The sequence below is a fragment of the Mandrillus leucophaeus genome, unplaced genomic scaffold, assembly GCF_000951045.1.
Source record: "Mandrillus leucophaeus isolate KB7577 unplaced genomic scaffold, Mleu.le_1.0 Scaffold493, whole genome shotgun sequence".
NCBI classification, from domain to species: domain Eukaryota; kingdom Metazoa; phylum Chordata; class Mammalia; order Primates; family Cercopithecidae; genus Mandrillus; species Mandrillus leucophaeus.
Genome location: NW_012105287.1, coordinates 207486 through 225172, shown reverse-complemented (window position 1 = coordinate 225172; position 17687 = coordinate 207486). Strand labels below are relative to the sequence as shown.

The window sequence follows — 17687 nt, the reverse complement described above, 5'->3', positions numbered from 1 at the left end:
TGAAAGACATCCTCACATCTCTCAGCATTTGGGGAATGATTTCAGAGACCCCATGGGCCACAGGTTGGAATCCTTTCCACTGAAGCCCTATACTCCCCACCTTGAGTTTCCCAGTGTTGGGTCTCAACATCCCAGTCACATTGATACTGATGCATGCCGCCGTTCTTGTTTGTAGGGTGAACTAGCACATGAAACACAGCGTGAGCCTCAATGTCTCTGTTTGTGTACCGAAATCCTCAGTAGGTCCATTGGCTCATCTTAAAACACACATTGAATCCTCCACTTTTTCCATCCCTACTGCAGTCACTCCTACCCAGCCACTGCCACCATTAGGCCTCCGCTGGACTCTGACAGTATCTTCCCAGAGGCCTCCCACTTCGTCTTTCACATACTTACAAACCATCTCCACACAGAAGTTGGACAGAGATTCAAACATTAGTGAATATGTTCTTGTTACACCCCTTCCTAAAAACCTGCAAAAGTGTTCCATAACATGTGGAATAAAATCCAAACTCCCCACAGTGATCCTCCAGGCCTCCCGAGGCCTTGCCTACCTGTCTCTGTAATACTTATACTGTGGCCATGTCCCCACTCCTCCTGACTCCAGTCTCACTGTCCCTCTCTAGGCTCACTCCCACCTCACAGTCTTTGCATTTGCTCTTCCTTTTGTCTTTGTTTTGAGACAGGGTCTCACTCTGTCACTCAGGCTGGAGTGCAGTAGTGCAATCTTGGCTCATTGCAGCCTTGACCTCCCTGAGCTCAAGTGTTCCTCCCGCCTCACCCTCCCGAGTAGCTAGAACTAATGTGTGCCACCATGCCCAGCTAATTTTTGTATTTTTTGTAGAGATGAGGTCTCGCCACATTGCCCAGGCTGGTCTCGAACTCCCGGTCTCAAGCGTTCTGCCAGCCTCAGCCTCCCAAAGTGTTGGAATTGCAGGCCTTAGCCACCACACCTGACCATTGCTCTTCATTTTGTCCAGACATTCTCTCCAGAACTTCCTTTGACTGGCTCCTTCTTAGATAATCAGCCCTGATAATCACATCTCCTCAGAGAAGCCTTCCTTGACACCTGGCCTAAAGGAGCTCTTCCTATCACTTCACTCTGCTCTATTTCCATCATCACACTTGTCACCGAAATTATCTTTTTTATTTTTATGTGTTTCTTATGGGTTTCCTCCACCTGGAATACCATTCTCTTCACATTCCGAAGTTATCAGTTTTTGTATTTACGTGCTTCTTGTTTCTCCTGTACTGGAATGTGAGCTCTAGGAAGACAGAGATTAATGGAGTTCACAGCTCCATTCCCCCTAGTTTTTCACACAGTTCTAGCATATAGTAGAAGTTTAACAAATATTTGTTAACTCAATAACTGAGTGAATGAATTAATACATTCAAAGTGTGTCCATAGAGTGAAAGTCGGCTTGGGGAAAAAAAGTGAGTGTAGTATTGGTCGTCATTAACAGGAACCAGAATGCAGACAGGGAGGATCCAATCTACATGGATTGGATCACCACGGATTACTGTACTTGACTCTCCAAGTTACACTGCCACAAGGACCAACTGTGTGGACAGGAAACTAACCAAGTTGGCACGTGGGGAGAAACATAGAAAACCAGAGGTGATTAGCTTATAGAGACAAAAACATTCTGGAAGGAATGTTGTTGCTGTCTTGCTGTCTTTCACTATCTAAAGGGGTACTGAAAGAAAAAGGAAATAGCTTTGGCTTGGAGTACTAAGGGCAGAATCCAGATCAATGGGAATTAGTTTGATAGAGACATATTTCAGTGATAGAAAGCAAATGGTCTTTTGAGGGGATTCATAGCAAGGGAAGGGGCAGCAAAGGGAAATGGTAAGCTTCCCGTCTGAGAAACTGTACAAGTGATACAAGTGCACCATTTGGCAGAGACATTAAGGAGGGGATTCAAGCAGCAGAAGATGGCCTCAAAAATCTCTTTCAAATTTGAAATGTCTGGGTTCCTATAATATATGGTACAGTGTTAAGAAAAATAAATTCTGGCCAAAAAGAGTTCTAGAATGCACTTACCTATCTACCCCAATAAAAGAAAACACCACCAAAACCGGGTCTACAAATTAAGCAGCAGAAACACTAGCTGAGAGATGTCTTGTGCACCTGAAGGCTTTCTAGAAACAATAAGAACAGCTTTCTGGCTTTTCACTCCGTGTGTGATCATTCAGAACATGGGACTCCCAAATATTTTGACTATTCAAAGATGCCTCAGATTCTAAGAGAGGATAGCCAACATTATTGCCTCAGGGCCAAGGCGGTCTTGGGTTTCATTTCTGAAACTCTACCACTTCCTAACTGTGGGACCTTGGGCAAAGAAATTAAACCCTCCAAACCTCAGCCACATTATCTGTAAAAGGAATTTCACTTATAAATGGAGGGGTGGAAGTAGCAATTGAAGCCAGAATGGCACAATGTGATAATTATCAAAACTCAGTGTAGACACATAGATATTCACCATATTATTCTACGTGTTTGAAAATCTGCATAATAAAAAGTAAAAAGAGATGGAAAGTTCGAAAGAGTACCTACCTCATACAATAATTGTAGAGCTTAAAGAAATGATTACATCTGAATTGCAGGGAATTTTTACAAATCTGAATTATTACCATAGATGTTTAAATATCCCATTTAATCATTCCAACAACCCTACAAAATGTGTAGTATTAATCTCCATTTGGCAGATGAGGAAACCAAAGTTTAGATAAATTAAACCGTAACAAATTCTTCAAATGTCATGGGGCTGAAATGGAATCTGAAACCAGAGTTATCTGACTCCACCAGCACACCGCCTTTATTTTAAGAATAGCTCATTGTGTTCTATTTTGTTGACAATTAGGATATCATTTATTCATCTAAGTCAGTGGTTTCCTATCTCTTTTCTCAATAGCAGAAACATATTTTTCAAATTCAGCCCTTCTCAGAACTCCCAGTAAGTAAAACTGATAAAAGCTAAACAGCTCTGGCTGAAATGGATTTTGGGGCCCAGCAACCAGCCCACTTGACTCCACGGTACCCCTGAAGCACCTTGAGGTATATGGAGCATAGTGTGAAACCCCAGATTGAAGCTGCCAACAACAACAACAACAACAACAACAAATCCCAACCTGAAGAAGTACATGTTAAGGGCAGCCTGATTTGTATAATGCATCTTTCATTTCACTGTCTCCCATCACATCGGATCCTCATTATCAACTCTGAGGTGGACAAGGCAGTGCATATCATCCTCAATTTGCAAATGAGGAAATAAAGGCCAAATGGAGTTAAGCAGCTGGCCAAAGGTGCACCAGTTCAATTTTCAGCCAAGTGCAGACTGGAAGTATAGTCTGTCTCCATTAACTCCGTGTGACCTGGCAAAGAGGGTGCCATCTACTGGAAATTGCTACTGACCCTTGGTCCACGAAGTGGACAATCAGCTCCTTGGCCACTGAGAGCTGAGCACAGCCCTCCTGCCAAGGCCCTGTCCCGGAGCAGATGGCAATGAGCAGGGGAGAAGGGCTCAGTGCCACTGAAGGACCTGACAGCAGGATTTTGGCTGTAGATAGGCCATCCCTGTCTGAGCCATGTCGTGCTGAGCACAGGGCAGGGAGGCAGGACTAGCCAAAGTACCTTCCACCTTCATCTGCAGTAAGTAAATGAGCCCACAGAGGGACAGCAGGTAGTGCAGAGGTGGGTGTCCGTTACACTTTGCATTTCTTCTTAGCTCTTGCTTTGGCATCCCTGAAACCTGAGGCAGCTGATAAATGCCTGAATGGCTCCCCAACTCCAGAGCATCTCTGAACTGAGCTGTAGCATGTGTTGGAGCAGGCAACACTTAATTATCGGTTAGTCTTTAATTAGCTCTTAATTATTAACACTTAATCCATCTGTAAAATGGGGACACTAATACCTGCCTCATAGGGACTCTGGGAGCATTAATTAAGTTTACAGTCCACTTTGAAGATGCAAAATGTGAAATAAGTGCTCAACAGTGGTATTAATAACCACAGCAGATTTACCTTCTTTTCCTAATGAGGTCCCTTTTTCCTCTCTGCTCCTTCCTTTCCTTTCGAATATCCATCCCCAACAATATCTGCCCAACTTTGCCCTGATGGAGAAACACTTAGCTCTGTGTTTCCCAGACACAGGATTTCCCATCCAGGAAACGGGCTATTTACAGCCATCTTCCCGCACTTTAATTTTCTATTATGTCCTCTGAATATGTCAGTGCCTTCCCAGTAAATATTTTGATGCGTGCTCTTGCAGCAGCTTCTGTGGAGGCTGAATGGGACAGCTGCTCCCTGTATTAGGGAATTCCAGATGTGATTTAAAACCATCAGTCTCATCCATGTGAATGCCTAGCCTTTAGGTGGGAGAGGGGAAGGATCTTCTAGTTGCTTCCGGGGAAAGCCACGAGCCATGTAACCCTTAGCCTTGGCTAGGGTGGTTTTTCAAGGACCTCAGATTCACATGCGTTTAGGATGAGAGATGTCTGCTTAGTGGGCTAGTGAAGAGGCAACCTGGAATATAGCCCTAATCTGGCTCTTCACCCACGAAACATCAGAACCTTGGTCAGCTCTTCTATAACGCTTGGACAAAGGACCATGGAAGGGGCAATATACAGCCTTTAGGGTTTCAGCAGCCTCAAGGGCGGGCCAGAACATTCCCCTAGAAGGTCAGACTTCATCTCCTCCCTCCTCCCTTTCTGCCAACAGAATAGGGGGGTACTCACTCTTCTTGAAAGCTGAGCTCATTGCCTCTTAGAGTTCCAGCCACGGGGACCGAGAGCTGCTCCATGGAGGTCCAGGGCTGTGAGGCTTCAGGCAGGCCTTGAACTCTCTTCCAGATTTCATGGCAAGTCTTGTCTAGGCTGTCTTGGGGTGTGTCCTGGTGGATCCAGGTGTATCTGGGGAATGGGCCCAGGGCGCAGGGGCGCTTGGCCACCAGGGCCGAGGATGAAGGAAGCCCATTCCCACTTGCCATCCTCCTCCGCTCTTTCTGGAAGCCCCTCTGTCCACCCAGGGCTAGAAGACATCCACCACCACTCCTCATTCACCAGAAAGGGAGATGAGGATGGGTCTTGGCAGAAGTGGGTCAGTTCTGTCTGGCTGTCGCTCCCGCAAGGTGGTTAGGTTCAGAGGCCTTCGATTTGTGTGGGAGGGGTGGGTGGAGGACAGTTTTCTTTTGGGGAGGGGAGGGCTTGTTTTGATTTGTTTTTATTTGCTCTTTCCTAACTTTTGCCGCCCTCCCCCTCTCCCTCAGAAGAAAATATTTAAAAGTCAACAAAAACCAGTAGCTTAGGAACAGTGGAATGCCCCGGAGCTCAGGAACCAGGCGCCTGGGCGGGCAGAATGACATCTGGGAACAGCTGGAGGGGGAGGGCTGGCTCTCCCCACAGTCCCTGGCACTGCCCCCTTGCGACGCCGCCGTGACACCTTGCGGCGCCTGGGCTCAGCCCATGCTGGCCCGCTAAGACACGCGGAGAACTGGGTGCGGGCCTGACACCATGGTAGGCACCCGGGGGGCGGGGCCCCGCAGGAAACGCTCGCCTGGGCGTTCCCAGGGAGCCCCTCGCAGAGCGAGCGCCAACGGCCCGGTCCCCGCCGCCGGCCCAGTTCTTGCTTTACTCTCGCCCTACCCCACCTGCTCCTGGTCTCCCGCTGCTGCTCTGCCGCCCCGGGAAAGAAGGGACGAGGCGTGTGTGGATGGGCCCACAGCCCTCAGTCCCGGCCCCCAGCAGACCCCTGCCCTGGCCGCCCCGCGCTGCGGGATGGGCACCGGGAAGGGCCCAGCAGCTCAAGAGCGCGCTGACTCGGCAAGGCAGGCTGGGCCGGGCGGCTCCCACCAATTTGCCCTGCCAATGGCTCCCACACCCTCGCAGTCGTCGAGCGGGGGAATTCTTTCTGTGGGTTTCAAACGCAACGGCTCGGTGCGCGGGACGCCCCGGGTTCGGAGCCCAAGACCCGCCGGTGGGGTGGGGTGGGTGGGGGTGGGGCCCAAAGGACCCCAGAGCGCTTCGGCGGATCAGAAGTCAAAGCCAAACGCGCCGCCGCCCCACTTCACCTCTCCACACAAACCTCAGCTCCTGCCTAGGGGGCCCCCTCATCCTCGAGTTTAATCCTAACTGCCATTTTATGGGGCGCTTGCCCTGTGCCAAGCGCTGGGCTCACTTTCAATCCTATCAAAACTCGTGAAATTAGTACCACTTTTTATTATCGTTCTAAATGGGAGGAAAGCGAATCTCAGAGTCATAAATGATAGTGTCCAAGGCCCACTAAGAAAAGGGGAGCTGAGATTCAGACCCCAGCACTCTAGGCCTGATCTAGCCCTTGAGCACTGAGACTGCTTCAGTAGGTGGGCAGGAGCAGGGATAGGAGGTCCGAGGTGCTGGGAGAAGGGCTAAGTTAGCTGTTTACTGATCAACAGGCCCCTACCCTCACTGAAGCGGCTTCATTCAACTGGGCACTGACACAGTACCTCCTCTGAGGGAGACTTTCTGGTCCCAAGAGTCAGGGCGTTGTTTCTTTAATAATACTCCTGGAAAGGAAGAGCAAGAGGGTGGAGAAGGAAGAAAGAAGAATGGACACAAATAGAAGAAGATGGCAGTCTATAAATGCAGGGCTGGGTTGAATCCTGACACTTCCCCACTGTGTGACCCTAAGAACTTTCTGAACTTCTCCTATCCCCATTCATAATTCCCCCAGTACTGACGCAACCCCTCCTTTGTGCCCGATGAGTTGCTGGGCACTGAAGAAGCATAAGGGTGGGCAAAAGTGGCATGGTCCCTGCTCTCATGGAGCCTGTATACTAGTGAGGGGAGATCGATGCAAACTAGCCAAGCGAGTAAAGCAGCAATAATTACAGATGCAATGGGGCTCTGATGGAAAATAACTATTAGGTTGGTGCAAAAGTAACTGTGGTTTTTGCCATCACCTGCAATGGCAAAAACTACGATTACTTTTGTAACAACCCAATAACAAAGTGAGGCATTGGGGAGAAGAGGGGAGGCAACATTCCATGGTGGTCCAGGCCCACCTCTTTGAGGAGGTAAATTTGAGAAGGATGAGAGGAATTCCTTTTCTGTAAAATGGTGTTCATAAATTATGAGGATCATGTTTCTGGCACATAGTAAGCACCCAAAAAATGTGTTGGATGAATTAATGGTATACTGTATGTAAAGTGCCTGTTATATAGTAGGTGCCCAATACACAACCTTGCTCTTTACAGAGGGGCTGAGTTCCTGGAAATGTTGACTCTAAATTTTGAAATCTGAGCTTCATTCTCCTTTGATTTTCATTACAAAATTGAAGATGTGTTCCTTTGGGGAAAATTCCGCGGGCCTCGACCGAATAAAATTATAGTTAAGAATGTAGAAAACCTTTTAAAATAGTGTATTTAAAGGAAAAGTGATCATTTCTGATGAAATATTAATAGTTCTGAAAATGTCACTCAGTGTTTGTGCTGCTTGGCATTTGGTTGGCTAACACCTAAGCTTAGAGCAGAACGCCAACGACCCTGCACTGCCCAGGCCCCAGGATTCTGGAAAGTTAGCCAGCTCACTCTCTCTTCCTGTTCCCTCTCCCCCTCAGCAGGAGACCAGGCAACAGGGGCTAAATCAGAAAGAACTGAAAAAAAAAAAAAAAAAATCAAATACAGCAGGGATAGGGAACAAAGATAGAGCATGTTTTTAGCGTGCACAGATGAGATTTCTAGAAAATTCTGCAAAAATCGTAAGTGATGTACTTAGAAATAGTATAAAGCTATGTCCATATGGTAGCCACTAGCCGCATGGGGTTGTTTTAATTTTAATTTTATTTTAATGTAAATTAAATGAAAAACTCAACTCCTCATTTGCATTAGCCACATATTATATGCTCAGGAGCCACATACGGCTAGTGGCTACCATATTGGACAGCACAGAGAACATTTCCTATCATTAAATACATATACTCAGGAACCAGAGTCCCTGGGTTCAGATTCTGAGTTCACGTTTTCTGGCAATGTAGGCTTAGGCAAGTTCCTCTGTGCCTTAGTGTATTCGTTTGGGAGGGCTGCCATAATGAAGTCCACAGACTGTGTGGCTTAAGCAACAGAACTTTATTTCCTTGCCATTCTAGAGGCTAGAAGGCCAAGATCAAGATGTTGGCATGGTTAGTTTCATTCTGAGGTCTCTCTCCCTGGCTTGCACTTGACTGTCTTCTCCCTATGTCCTCACATGGTCTTCCCTGTATATCTGTCCCCATCCTAATGGCTCCTTTAAAAGACACCAGTCACATTAGATTAGGACACACCCTAATGGTTTTTTTTGTTTTTGTTTTTGTTTTAATCTTAACTACCTCTTTAAAGGACTCATCGCCAAATATAGTCACATTCTGAGGTATTTGGGTTTAGGATTGCAGTATATAATTCAGCCCATAACACTTGATTTCCTAGTCTGTAAAATGGGATGATAATAAAGAATACTTGCTTTGTAGCATTACTATAGATATTCTATTACTCACCAATTGCTTAACACATGGAAAGTCCCTCGAACAACAACTGGCAGATAAACGTGTACAGTCATTTGCTTGTTGATTACACTGAAATGCATGCCTTTGGAGTTTCTGAATAGCAGATTTGGTGTTTTGTGTAGGGAGGGAGAATTTTGTTGTCCTGGGGAAGTTGTTCTGTGATAGAGAGATGAATTCACATAATCACTTACTCCTTTCCAGGCTTTGTTCAGTTTTTAGCACCCATCGTGGGTCAAAATTGTGCAAGACACAGGGATTAAAGATGATGAAAAAGATGTCTACCTAGACAGAATCATCTAGAGAAGGAGGCAGGGGTAAAGCATTCCATAAGTGCCTGGTGCAGAGCAGTGTGATATAAACTGACTTATTCCAGTTTCTATCCAACATGGAGTTATGTTCCTCCAACACATGTATCTATGCCCAGCACTGTTTGAGGTGCTGAAGACAGGGTAATGAAGAAGACGAGCTTGGTCTCTGTCTTTTTTAGAGTTTGAAGTGAAGCATTTAATGGTCATGGACACCATTTCATCTGTGAATTATTTTTAGCTTGGAAAACTTCTTGAACTCCCCCTGACTACCTACATTACCCTGGGCAGGTTGCTTTAACCTCAATGTCTCCATTTGCTCATCTCTGAAACAGAGACAGTAAAATATCGACCTCATAGACTTGTTTTATGATAATGAAATAATACATGTAAAGTGCTTATAATAGCTTGGCTAATGTATGTATCCAATGAATGTTGGCTATCATTATTTAGAATTCTGGGATTCTTAACTTTTCTCTGTGGAACCAGGAAGGCCTAAGGAAGAGGCAATTCTCCTTACCTCCCATCCAGTCAAAGCCTCTTGTCACCTGGCTTTCATCTCTGACACAAACATGGGTGGGCTGGAAAACTCAGGAACGTGGGAATGTCCTAGGCTATTTTACAATCATCATATAGCCCCTAAAGCTGCTTACTCTTGTAGGTCCTTTTAGGTTCCTCATCTAACATATTTTAAACACACCCACCTCTCACCGTAAAAATAACTTTTTGGCTATAGAAGAAAATTGAAAGGATTTTTGCCATTTTGCTTTTGAAAGTTTTTGGCCATGAGTAATTTATTTAATTTGTGATGGGCTGTGATTTCTCACCAATCTTAGTGCCTACTCGAGAAATCTTGTGCAGTGAGAAAACTCCAACCTACAAATTGTTACCAAATGCAATGAAGTTTTTATGACTACTAAATCCAACAGTTAATGAAGTTGACATAATGTTATACTCTGCATTTAATTAAATATTTACTGATTTCCATGTGGCAGTTTTCTTCTTTATATTGTGGGACTAATCATAAAATGTTTAGGACTCAAAGGTTTTTGTAGGTCCCCTAAAATCCAGAGGGACCCCCATTCCCATGTGAATAAGGTTCAATGGGTCAAACTGCCAGAGGCAGGATCCATGCATAGGGGTATCCCAGGCAAATATCTTGGGGATTTAACCATCAGAGCTAAAGGAACGGGAGGTTGCAGCCATGTTTCATGGGAGTGGGCCTCCCCCTCATGTTGTCTCAGCAACAGGACAGGGCTGCAGAGCAGCCAGCCATTTCTAGGACTTTGAAAAGGAACCTTGAATATTCTGCAAGCAAAGCTGTGATTCTGTGGCTTCTCTCTCCTGGCAACACCATCAGTGATCTCTGCCATTTCTTGGGGGTGTATCCCTTATTATTGCCTCATTCCTGGCCCATAGGAGAGGAGGCAGTTAAGAGCTTGGGTGGTGGCAGCTGACACACTTGAATTGGAATTCCTGCTCTACTACTTGATAAAGGTGGCTTTGGATATGCTTAACTTCTCTGACATATCTTCATCTGCAAAGTGGTAAAAACAATAGGTTTGGGGTAGGGAGAAGGTTTAAATATGGAAATGCATGTGAACTTCTCAACACGGTGCCTGGCTTATGGTAAGCTCTTAATAAAAAGAAATGTATAATTATGATTATCACTAACTATTATTATTGACAGCCTAGCAATGTAAAAATGGCAGCCTATGAGATCTGCACTTAAAGTTAGGGAAAAAGAAGGTCATAGATGACAGAAGAAAAGAATATGGTGGTGGCAATAGTGGTGCAGTGAGGTAGCAACAAAGTCAGAATTCAGCTGGCTTTCCTCCTGCTTTGGTCTTTCTGCCAGACCCCAGTGGTGATAGGTACACCAAGAATTCCTGGCGAGGCCCTTTATGGGAAACCCTTCAGCGAGAAGCTTTGTATTGTGCCCTTCCTTCCATAGCTTCCATGTCGGGACATTGGTCACTAAAATGCATCCACTTAAGACTTCTTCTACCTTACTGCTGAGATGATTTGAGGCAGCCTTTCAGATTAAAAAGTACAAACTACACCATCAAAGAATAAAGGAAGAACTGACTCCATCTAAAGAAAAGCAGAAAGAGTTGCTACTTTCCAGCACCTGAATTGGTCTGGCCGCATGGAGGTAATAAGGCAATAAAACTGGGTATCCTTATTTGTCAGCTAAAGCAAAAATGGAAACACGTCGGGTGGCAGAGTTTTTATTTTCTGACAGCAGAAAATACACATCTTCATCTGCAGAGACAAAATGTTTCCAGGAAATAACCCCAAGCATGAATTTATCATGAGTCCTTGTATAAAGGACACTGAGTGACATAGTGGGCAATATACACAATTCTGTTTTCATAAAAGACAGAGATGCTGTTAGGTTCGTCAGTTTCTCACATCAGGGTTCTCTGAAGACAGCATAACATTAAATCATAACTCAGTGAAGGCATTTCTTTAAGAAACTCAAATAATGAAGTCTAGAAGAGACACCTTTGGGTCCATTCCACAAACATTACTGAGCACCTACTTAACCATCCATTCATCCATCCACCCATCCATCTCTTTATCTATTCATTCAGCAAAAATTCCCCGAATGTCCACCATGTACCAGGCACTCTGAATGGCACTGACAAATACTGCTTGTAAGAACTGTCACCTGGACTGAATTTTGAAGGGCAAATAGGAGAAGGCTAGTCACAGAAGGAGGAGGGGAGCTTTCTAGGCAAAGAGAACAAAACACAGAAGGACTCAGGGGAAAGGGGAGAGAAAGCATGGCTGATTGCAAGAGTGCAAGGGTGTCAGAATGGCTAGAGCTTGGGGATTTGGGAGGAGGGAGATCTGAGGCTAGAGGAGTTGGCAGGGACAGGTGATGGAGGCTCTTGTAGGGAGGGTCTAGCAGGGAGCTTGGATTTTACTCTGCAGGCCATGGGGGAAAGTCCGGAGAAGACAGAGGAGCTGTGAAATCAGGTGAGTGTTTTAAAAAGATAGCTGGTGGCAGAGAGGAAGACGCATTGAATAGGGCTAGAGCAGAGATGGGCATCTGTTACTCAGTTGTTGTAAGTAACCTGAAACACAGCCATTGTGGGCTCTGGTTAGAATCTGGGAGGTGTCTAGGAGGCAGAATCTGGAGGGCTCCGTGATGGCTTGATGTGGGGACTGGGCAAGATGGGAGTCCAGGATAAATAGGTTTCTGGCTCAGGATCTGGGTGAATGTGGAAACTGTTTCCTGAATTGGGGAGCTGTGCAGAGAGGCAGGCTGGGTGGAGAATTAGAATTGAATAAGCCCAGGTCTGAGCAGGCTGTGGAGGAAGTAGTGGGGTGGGGCTCCTATGAGACATCTGAGGAGAGAGAATATCAGATACAATACATACCCTGGGACTTGGGAGAAAAGAGGTTTCCATCCTAGGATTTGCCCACCCATCAGCAGGGACAAATAAGAAAACCAGCAATTATGGAGAGACTGTTGAGTCAGAAGAGAGGTCTATTTCCACCCCCACGCCCTTCCTTGATACCCTGTGAGTGCTGCAGATTTACACACCGTGTCCTCCCTCCCTGAGCTGGCCCACTCTGTGCTTTCTTTCTGGAAAGTGCTGGTTCTCACCTGCCCCTCCAGTAGGCTGAGCTAGGAGCCCTTCTTGTTTCCATCACACGCTATATCTCTTCTGGAGTCATCAATCATGCTTTGCTATTTAACTCTCTTCTCAATAAACTATCAACCCCCTGAGGACAGGGGCCATGGGAATGTCTTATTCTTCTTTATGTTTGTTTCCTCAGCACCTAGCACAGACTCTGACATGTAGCTCAGTGTGGCATGAGCAAACGAATGAAAGAGTAAGTGAAGAGTAAGTGAATGACTACACAGGATGCTATGCAAAAAACGAGGAAGCCTGTATAAGAGTATTGCTAGCTGCTGGAACAAATTCCAATATTTCAATGGCTTAACACTGTTTTGTCACTGGCATGAGCTGTTTTCCCTTATACACAAACGAAGAATTTTCTCCAAGAATGTCAGAATTTGGTGACCACAGCATGTGGTAGCACTATAGGAACGGCCTAGGCTGTGGGTCCCTTCTCACTTCTCCCTCCTCGTTTCAGAAGCCCATAGCCTCGCCTTGGTGTGGTCTGGGCTTTTTCTTCATGAAGCCCCTCTGTTGCCACTCCTTGGGCAGCAGATCACTGCCACCTCTATGGCGATAGCCTCACCCTTGGGAGATACTCGCTTTGGCCTGATCATGCTCATGATTTTAAAATTGTGCCCCAGTTGGGATCCCAAGCTTTTCCTCTGAGCCCATCTTTGTCCTGTAGCCCTTCTCTGCAGCCCTGCCTGCCCCTTGGCCTCTGTTTCTGCCCTCACATTGCTAGAATCTCCCATTTGCTCACTCTCTCTCCTTTGGCTTCAGAAGGCTTTTTTGATCTTTTCCTGGGTCAGAATGAAAATTTCGGGGCATCAGGTCTACCGCTCCTCCTTGAATGAGGCAGAGTTCTCCAGAGCATCAGGCCTTGTATCCTTTCTAAATCAAACTCTGATTTTATCTGGATATTAGGCTTATCTTGGCTAGTCACTAGACTGCATTGGGCTTTTTTGCAATGTGATACTGTAAAGACACCTCAACCCACGGCTGCCTGTTGTTCATAGGGAGAATGGGAGGGGGAGGCAGGGAGCCAGCACCGGGGGCTGGGCTGAGACCAACACTCTCCTAGGCTAGATGGGGGTGGGCTGTTGTGTCTGACTCCTGTCTCTCCAATGCCCTGCAGATGTTTCCAGGGTCCCCATCTCTGCCTTTGCCCCCATGTTTCCTCGCTCAGACCATCATAGTAGTCTTCCAAGTGGTACCCTTTCCCTTCTTACCCTTTCCTCACAGAGAAGCTAGAGTATATGTCAGGCCACATCACTTGGCTTCTCTTTCCCAGAAATGAAAACCTGTCTTTCGTATTCAGAGCTGTCTACTTTTCGCTACAGGAGCCATGCTGTACACAGAAAATAAATGTAAACAGATATCTCTTTACATACATTTTCTGACTGTCAAGCATCTCTCTCCTTCCTCCATCTGAAAAGTCATCTCCTCCTGTTATAGGATGAATTGTGTGCCCCCCACCCAAATTCATGGGTTGAAGTCCTAACCCCTAGTACTTCAGGATGTGACCTTATTTGGAGTTAGAGTCTTTAAAAAGTCAATTAAGTTAAAATGAGGTCATTGGGTTGGGCCTGAATCCAGTATGACTGGTGTCCTTATTAGAAGTTTGGACACAGATATGTACCGTGGGAACACATGTGAGCACACAGGGAGAAGAAGGCAGACATCTACAAGCTAGAGATAGAAGCCTCAGAGGGAACCAACCGTGTCGACACCTTGATCTTGGACTTTCAGCCTCCAGAATTGTGAGGCAATACATTTCTGTTGTTTAAGTCACAGGGTCTATGGTACTTTGTTGTGGCAGCAGCCCTAGCAAATTAATACGCCTTCTATTTCTCACTGGCTAAGAATAAAATGCAAACTCCTCGCCATCCACTAATAGACCCTATGTGATCTGCCCCACTCCCCATCTCCCATTGCTTACCTTGATCCAGCCCCATCCTCCTCCTCCTGGCCTGCTTCCCTTTTTACAGCCTTGCCTGTGCTCACTATACCAAAAGCTCTTCCCCCAACTTTGCATGGCTGTCTTGCTTAATTCTATTATTACATTAATTAATTAATTAATAGACAGTGTCTGGCTCTGACACCCAGGCTGGAGTGCAGTGGTGTGATCATGGCTCACCGCAGCCTTGAACAGCTGGGCTCAAATGATCCTCTGGCTTCAGCTTCCGGAGCATCTTGCTTAATTTTAGATCCCATCTTCCACCGTTGCCATCTCAGAGAGGCCTTCCGAGACCGTCTCTTTAAAGCATGTCCCTGTATTGTTTCTTCTAGCACCATAAATTTTCCTTTTGTAGCATCCTTAATTAGTAACTTTATGTGTATTTGTGTACATATTTCCTGCATTCATTAAGTCAGGGACTGTTCACTAGGTGTATACTCATTGTCTAGCACAGCACCTGGACACATAATGATGCTCAATAAATATTTGTTGAGTAAATGAATCTTCACCTTTTTAAGGTCTTTATCCATGTCTCAGGTTCCAGCCCAAATCCTACTTTCCTTCTTAAATTAGCCTTCTGATCCCCCAAGTCCAAGAAAAGCTCACTGTCTTGACATGCCTCTCGGTAGCATGCCAGTTCTTCAGTCATGGTGATTATCGCTGTCTGATGGTATCAGTTACATCAGTTACGTGTGGGTTTCCACCTCTGGCCTGCATCCTCCCAAAGCAGGACCACACGCTGTGAATCTCTGCATGGCCCACAGCACAGCCTGGCTCAGGGCCCCAGAGCACCGGAGGTAAATGCACGTGGACCCAAATAGATCAGAGAGCAGGAATGGCGGAGAATGTGAGTAACTGGGCCTTTTACAGGGATAAAATAGGTGCTCCTGCCCGCCACAGCACCCAGGGAGAAGGATGACAAACACTCCTTTTGCCCGGGAAGGTTTTGGGGGTAAATCTCATCTGCCTGTTGTAGCCACAGAGCAAAGTTCTGGAGCTGAGAAGAGGGTAAGAGAAAGCCCATTGGCCTGCAGCCCTAGAATTACAGAGCAGCCCAGACTCTCTTCTGCCCAGCTGTGGGCTTCACAGGAGGCCTGGGCATCTCTGCCAGTTCCTTTCTCTGGAGGAGAACCCCGCCTCCAAGAGAGGGGTAAAGTCGGAGTTTAGAAGCCAGGAGCCCACCCCCAGGCAAGCGCAGCTAACAGCCCCCAAGGCCACCACCACCACTCACTCCCAGCGTAGTCAGTCCCTTCCTCCTCTCCAGGGCTGGTGGGAAGGCTGAGCCCTCTCTTTCGGGGGCTGAGTCTGGACAATGGGAAGGGAGAAGCCCCCTCCCCGCTGCCCCAGGGACATAAAGCAGGCCTTTCACTGAGGAGTTCTGGCTGCTTCGGTTGGTTCTTGGCACCCAGCAAGGCGGCGTCAGGAGGGGCGGGCAAGCAAGCGTGTTGGGGGTGGGGACCGGGCTGGTGATTCTGAGGAGGTTCGCCCGCCCAGGGCCACCGGGCTGGCTCCCCAGCTGTGGGATGAGCTCATGCAGGGAAACCGGAACAACTTGGGGTAGGGGGGAGGGAGGAAGAGTGGCATCTAGGAGGCTGCGAAAGCGTGGCTCTGGGGAGGAAGTTTTTCATGGGGAGTAGGGACAAGCCTCCACTCCTCCAGCCCTGCCCCCTCCCGCCAATTCATATCAACTCCACAGCCCCTCTTCACACCCTTCCTTGGATGGAAATTCCTGGCCACGCTGACAGCCGGCGAACTTGGGTCGCCAACCACCCCCAGCCTGGGTCGCCATCCCTATAGTCCCTCTCCACACGCTTCCCCGGAAATTCTCAGGCCCCACCGCCCGCCGGCCACTGCCCCCTTGGCCACACAGATGCCAACGCTCCGTTTTGGCCAAAACGGGCTGCTCCTAAGCCCGGAGCACAGCTTCTCTGGGGTGCGTCGACAAAGCGGGTGGGGGCGCCCATCGCAGGTGCCTTCCACTGCACGCGCCAGCAGGAGCCTCCTCTCCGGGTCTTGCCCCTCCCAGTTTCCTCCAGCCTCCCTCCATGAAGCGTCTCTTCCCTCTCGCCCAGAGTTTGGCGTAGACAGCGAAAGAGCCATCGTGACTGGCGGAGAAGCCTGGAGTAGACAGACAGAGACGGCGACCGAGTCGGGTGGGGGATGGGGTGGGGACCGACGCTGAGCCCTTGGGGCCTGGAAGGCGCCGCTACTGGGGAGGGGTGGGGAGCGGCTCACGCCCTTGGGAAGAACTCTCTTCCCAAGGGGCCTTGGCTGGGAGGAGGAGGGGGAGAGGAATAAATAGGGTCCGATTATTTAAATTTGGGGATAAATTGTACTAGTAACTCTTGCACCGTCCTTCCACCAATCTCACTCCCCACCCCCAACTCCCGTGCACACAGGGACTGCCTCTGCCATCCTGAGATTTTTGTCTTAGGGTAGGAGTGGGACCGCACTGGGTCAAATGAACAGGTCCCCTCTCTCCCCTCCACACACAACCCCGCTCCACCGCCCTCCAATTCTTAACCCTGCGTCTGTCTACGCACACGCACCTCTCCTGGGATGGGGTAGAAGGCTATTGTGAATGAGGCTCATAAGCATCGCCCCCGGCCCCAGATTGCAAGTTCAAAGCCACCAGCCAAGAGCAGCTCTTAAGAACCAAGACTTGGGGAACCGCGTCCTTCTTTGGTTACCTTTTCCCAGACAGGATTCCAATTTCCAAACGTGGAAGAGGCGTGTGTGTATGTGCCTGTGTGTGTGAGTGCGTGTGTCTATGTCACTGTGTGTGTGTGTGTGTGGAGTGTGGGATGTATTAATGGGTGATCTTATAAATGAAAACGGGAGGATTGAACTTAAAAGAAACTGGTCAATTGCAAAACAAACAGGGATAAACAACCCTTTAGATGTAATTTGTGGTTTATCTGGAGGTGGAGGTGGCGCTGAAGAGGAACCCCCGCCCCCCAATATTTTTTCCTTAGCTGCGCCTCCACCCCCAGCATTTGGAGCGGCTGAGAAGCGGCTCCGGAGTGATTAATCCGGGGATAATTCACCCCCCCGCCCCCCGGCGCGAACCCCGCGAAGCGGGATTGGAGCGAGTCATTTCCGAGAGCGCAGCGCGCCTCTCCCCGGCCGGGCGGACACTTGGTTCATTCCAGCCGCAGAAGCTCAGGGCTCCCGCGTACCGGGATTTTTTCCGAGCAGAAAAAAGCTCCAGAGCTCTCCTGACCTCCTTTCTCCTCGGCGGCGAGCGGAGCCTCTCCCTCGGCGCTGCCGGCC

General features: G+C 47.8%; 1 protein-coding gene across 2 annotated transcripts in view; it reads right to left on the bottom strand.

Annotated features, from left to right (window-relative positions):
* The window catches only part of LOC105550640 (chromosome unknown open reading frame, human C1orf94), a 52159-nt gene extending 36225 nt beyond the window's left edge, over positions 1–15934 (bottom strand). Inside the window, exon 1 of one of the 2 annotated variants that reach the window (XM_011995597.1) lies at positions 15646–15934. Coding sequence is in view for 1 of the 2 variants with exons in the window: in XM_011995596.1 (XP_011850986.1) it covers positions 4737–5056 (320 nt within the window). In the remaining variant the exon portion in view is untranslated. Of the gene's footprint in view, positions 1–4736; positions 5970–15645 lie in introns of those variants that run through there. The other variant, XM_011995596.1, reaches the window with a different exon arrangement.
* Positions 15935–17687: the final 1753 nt, after the last annotated feature.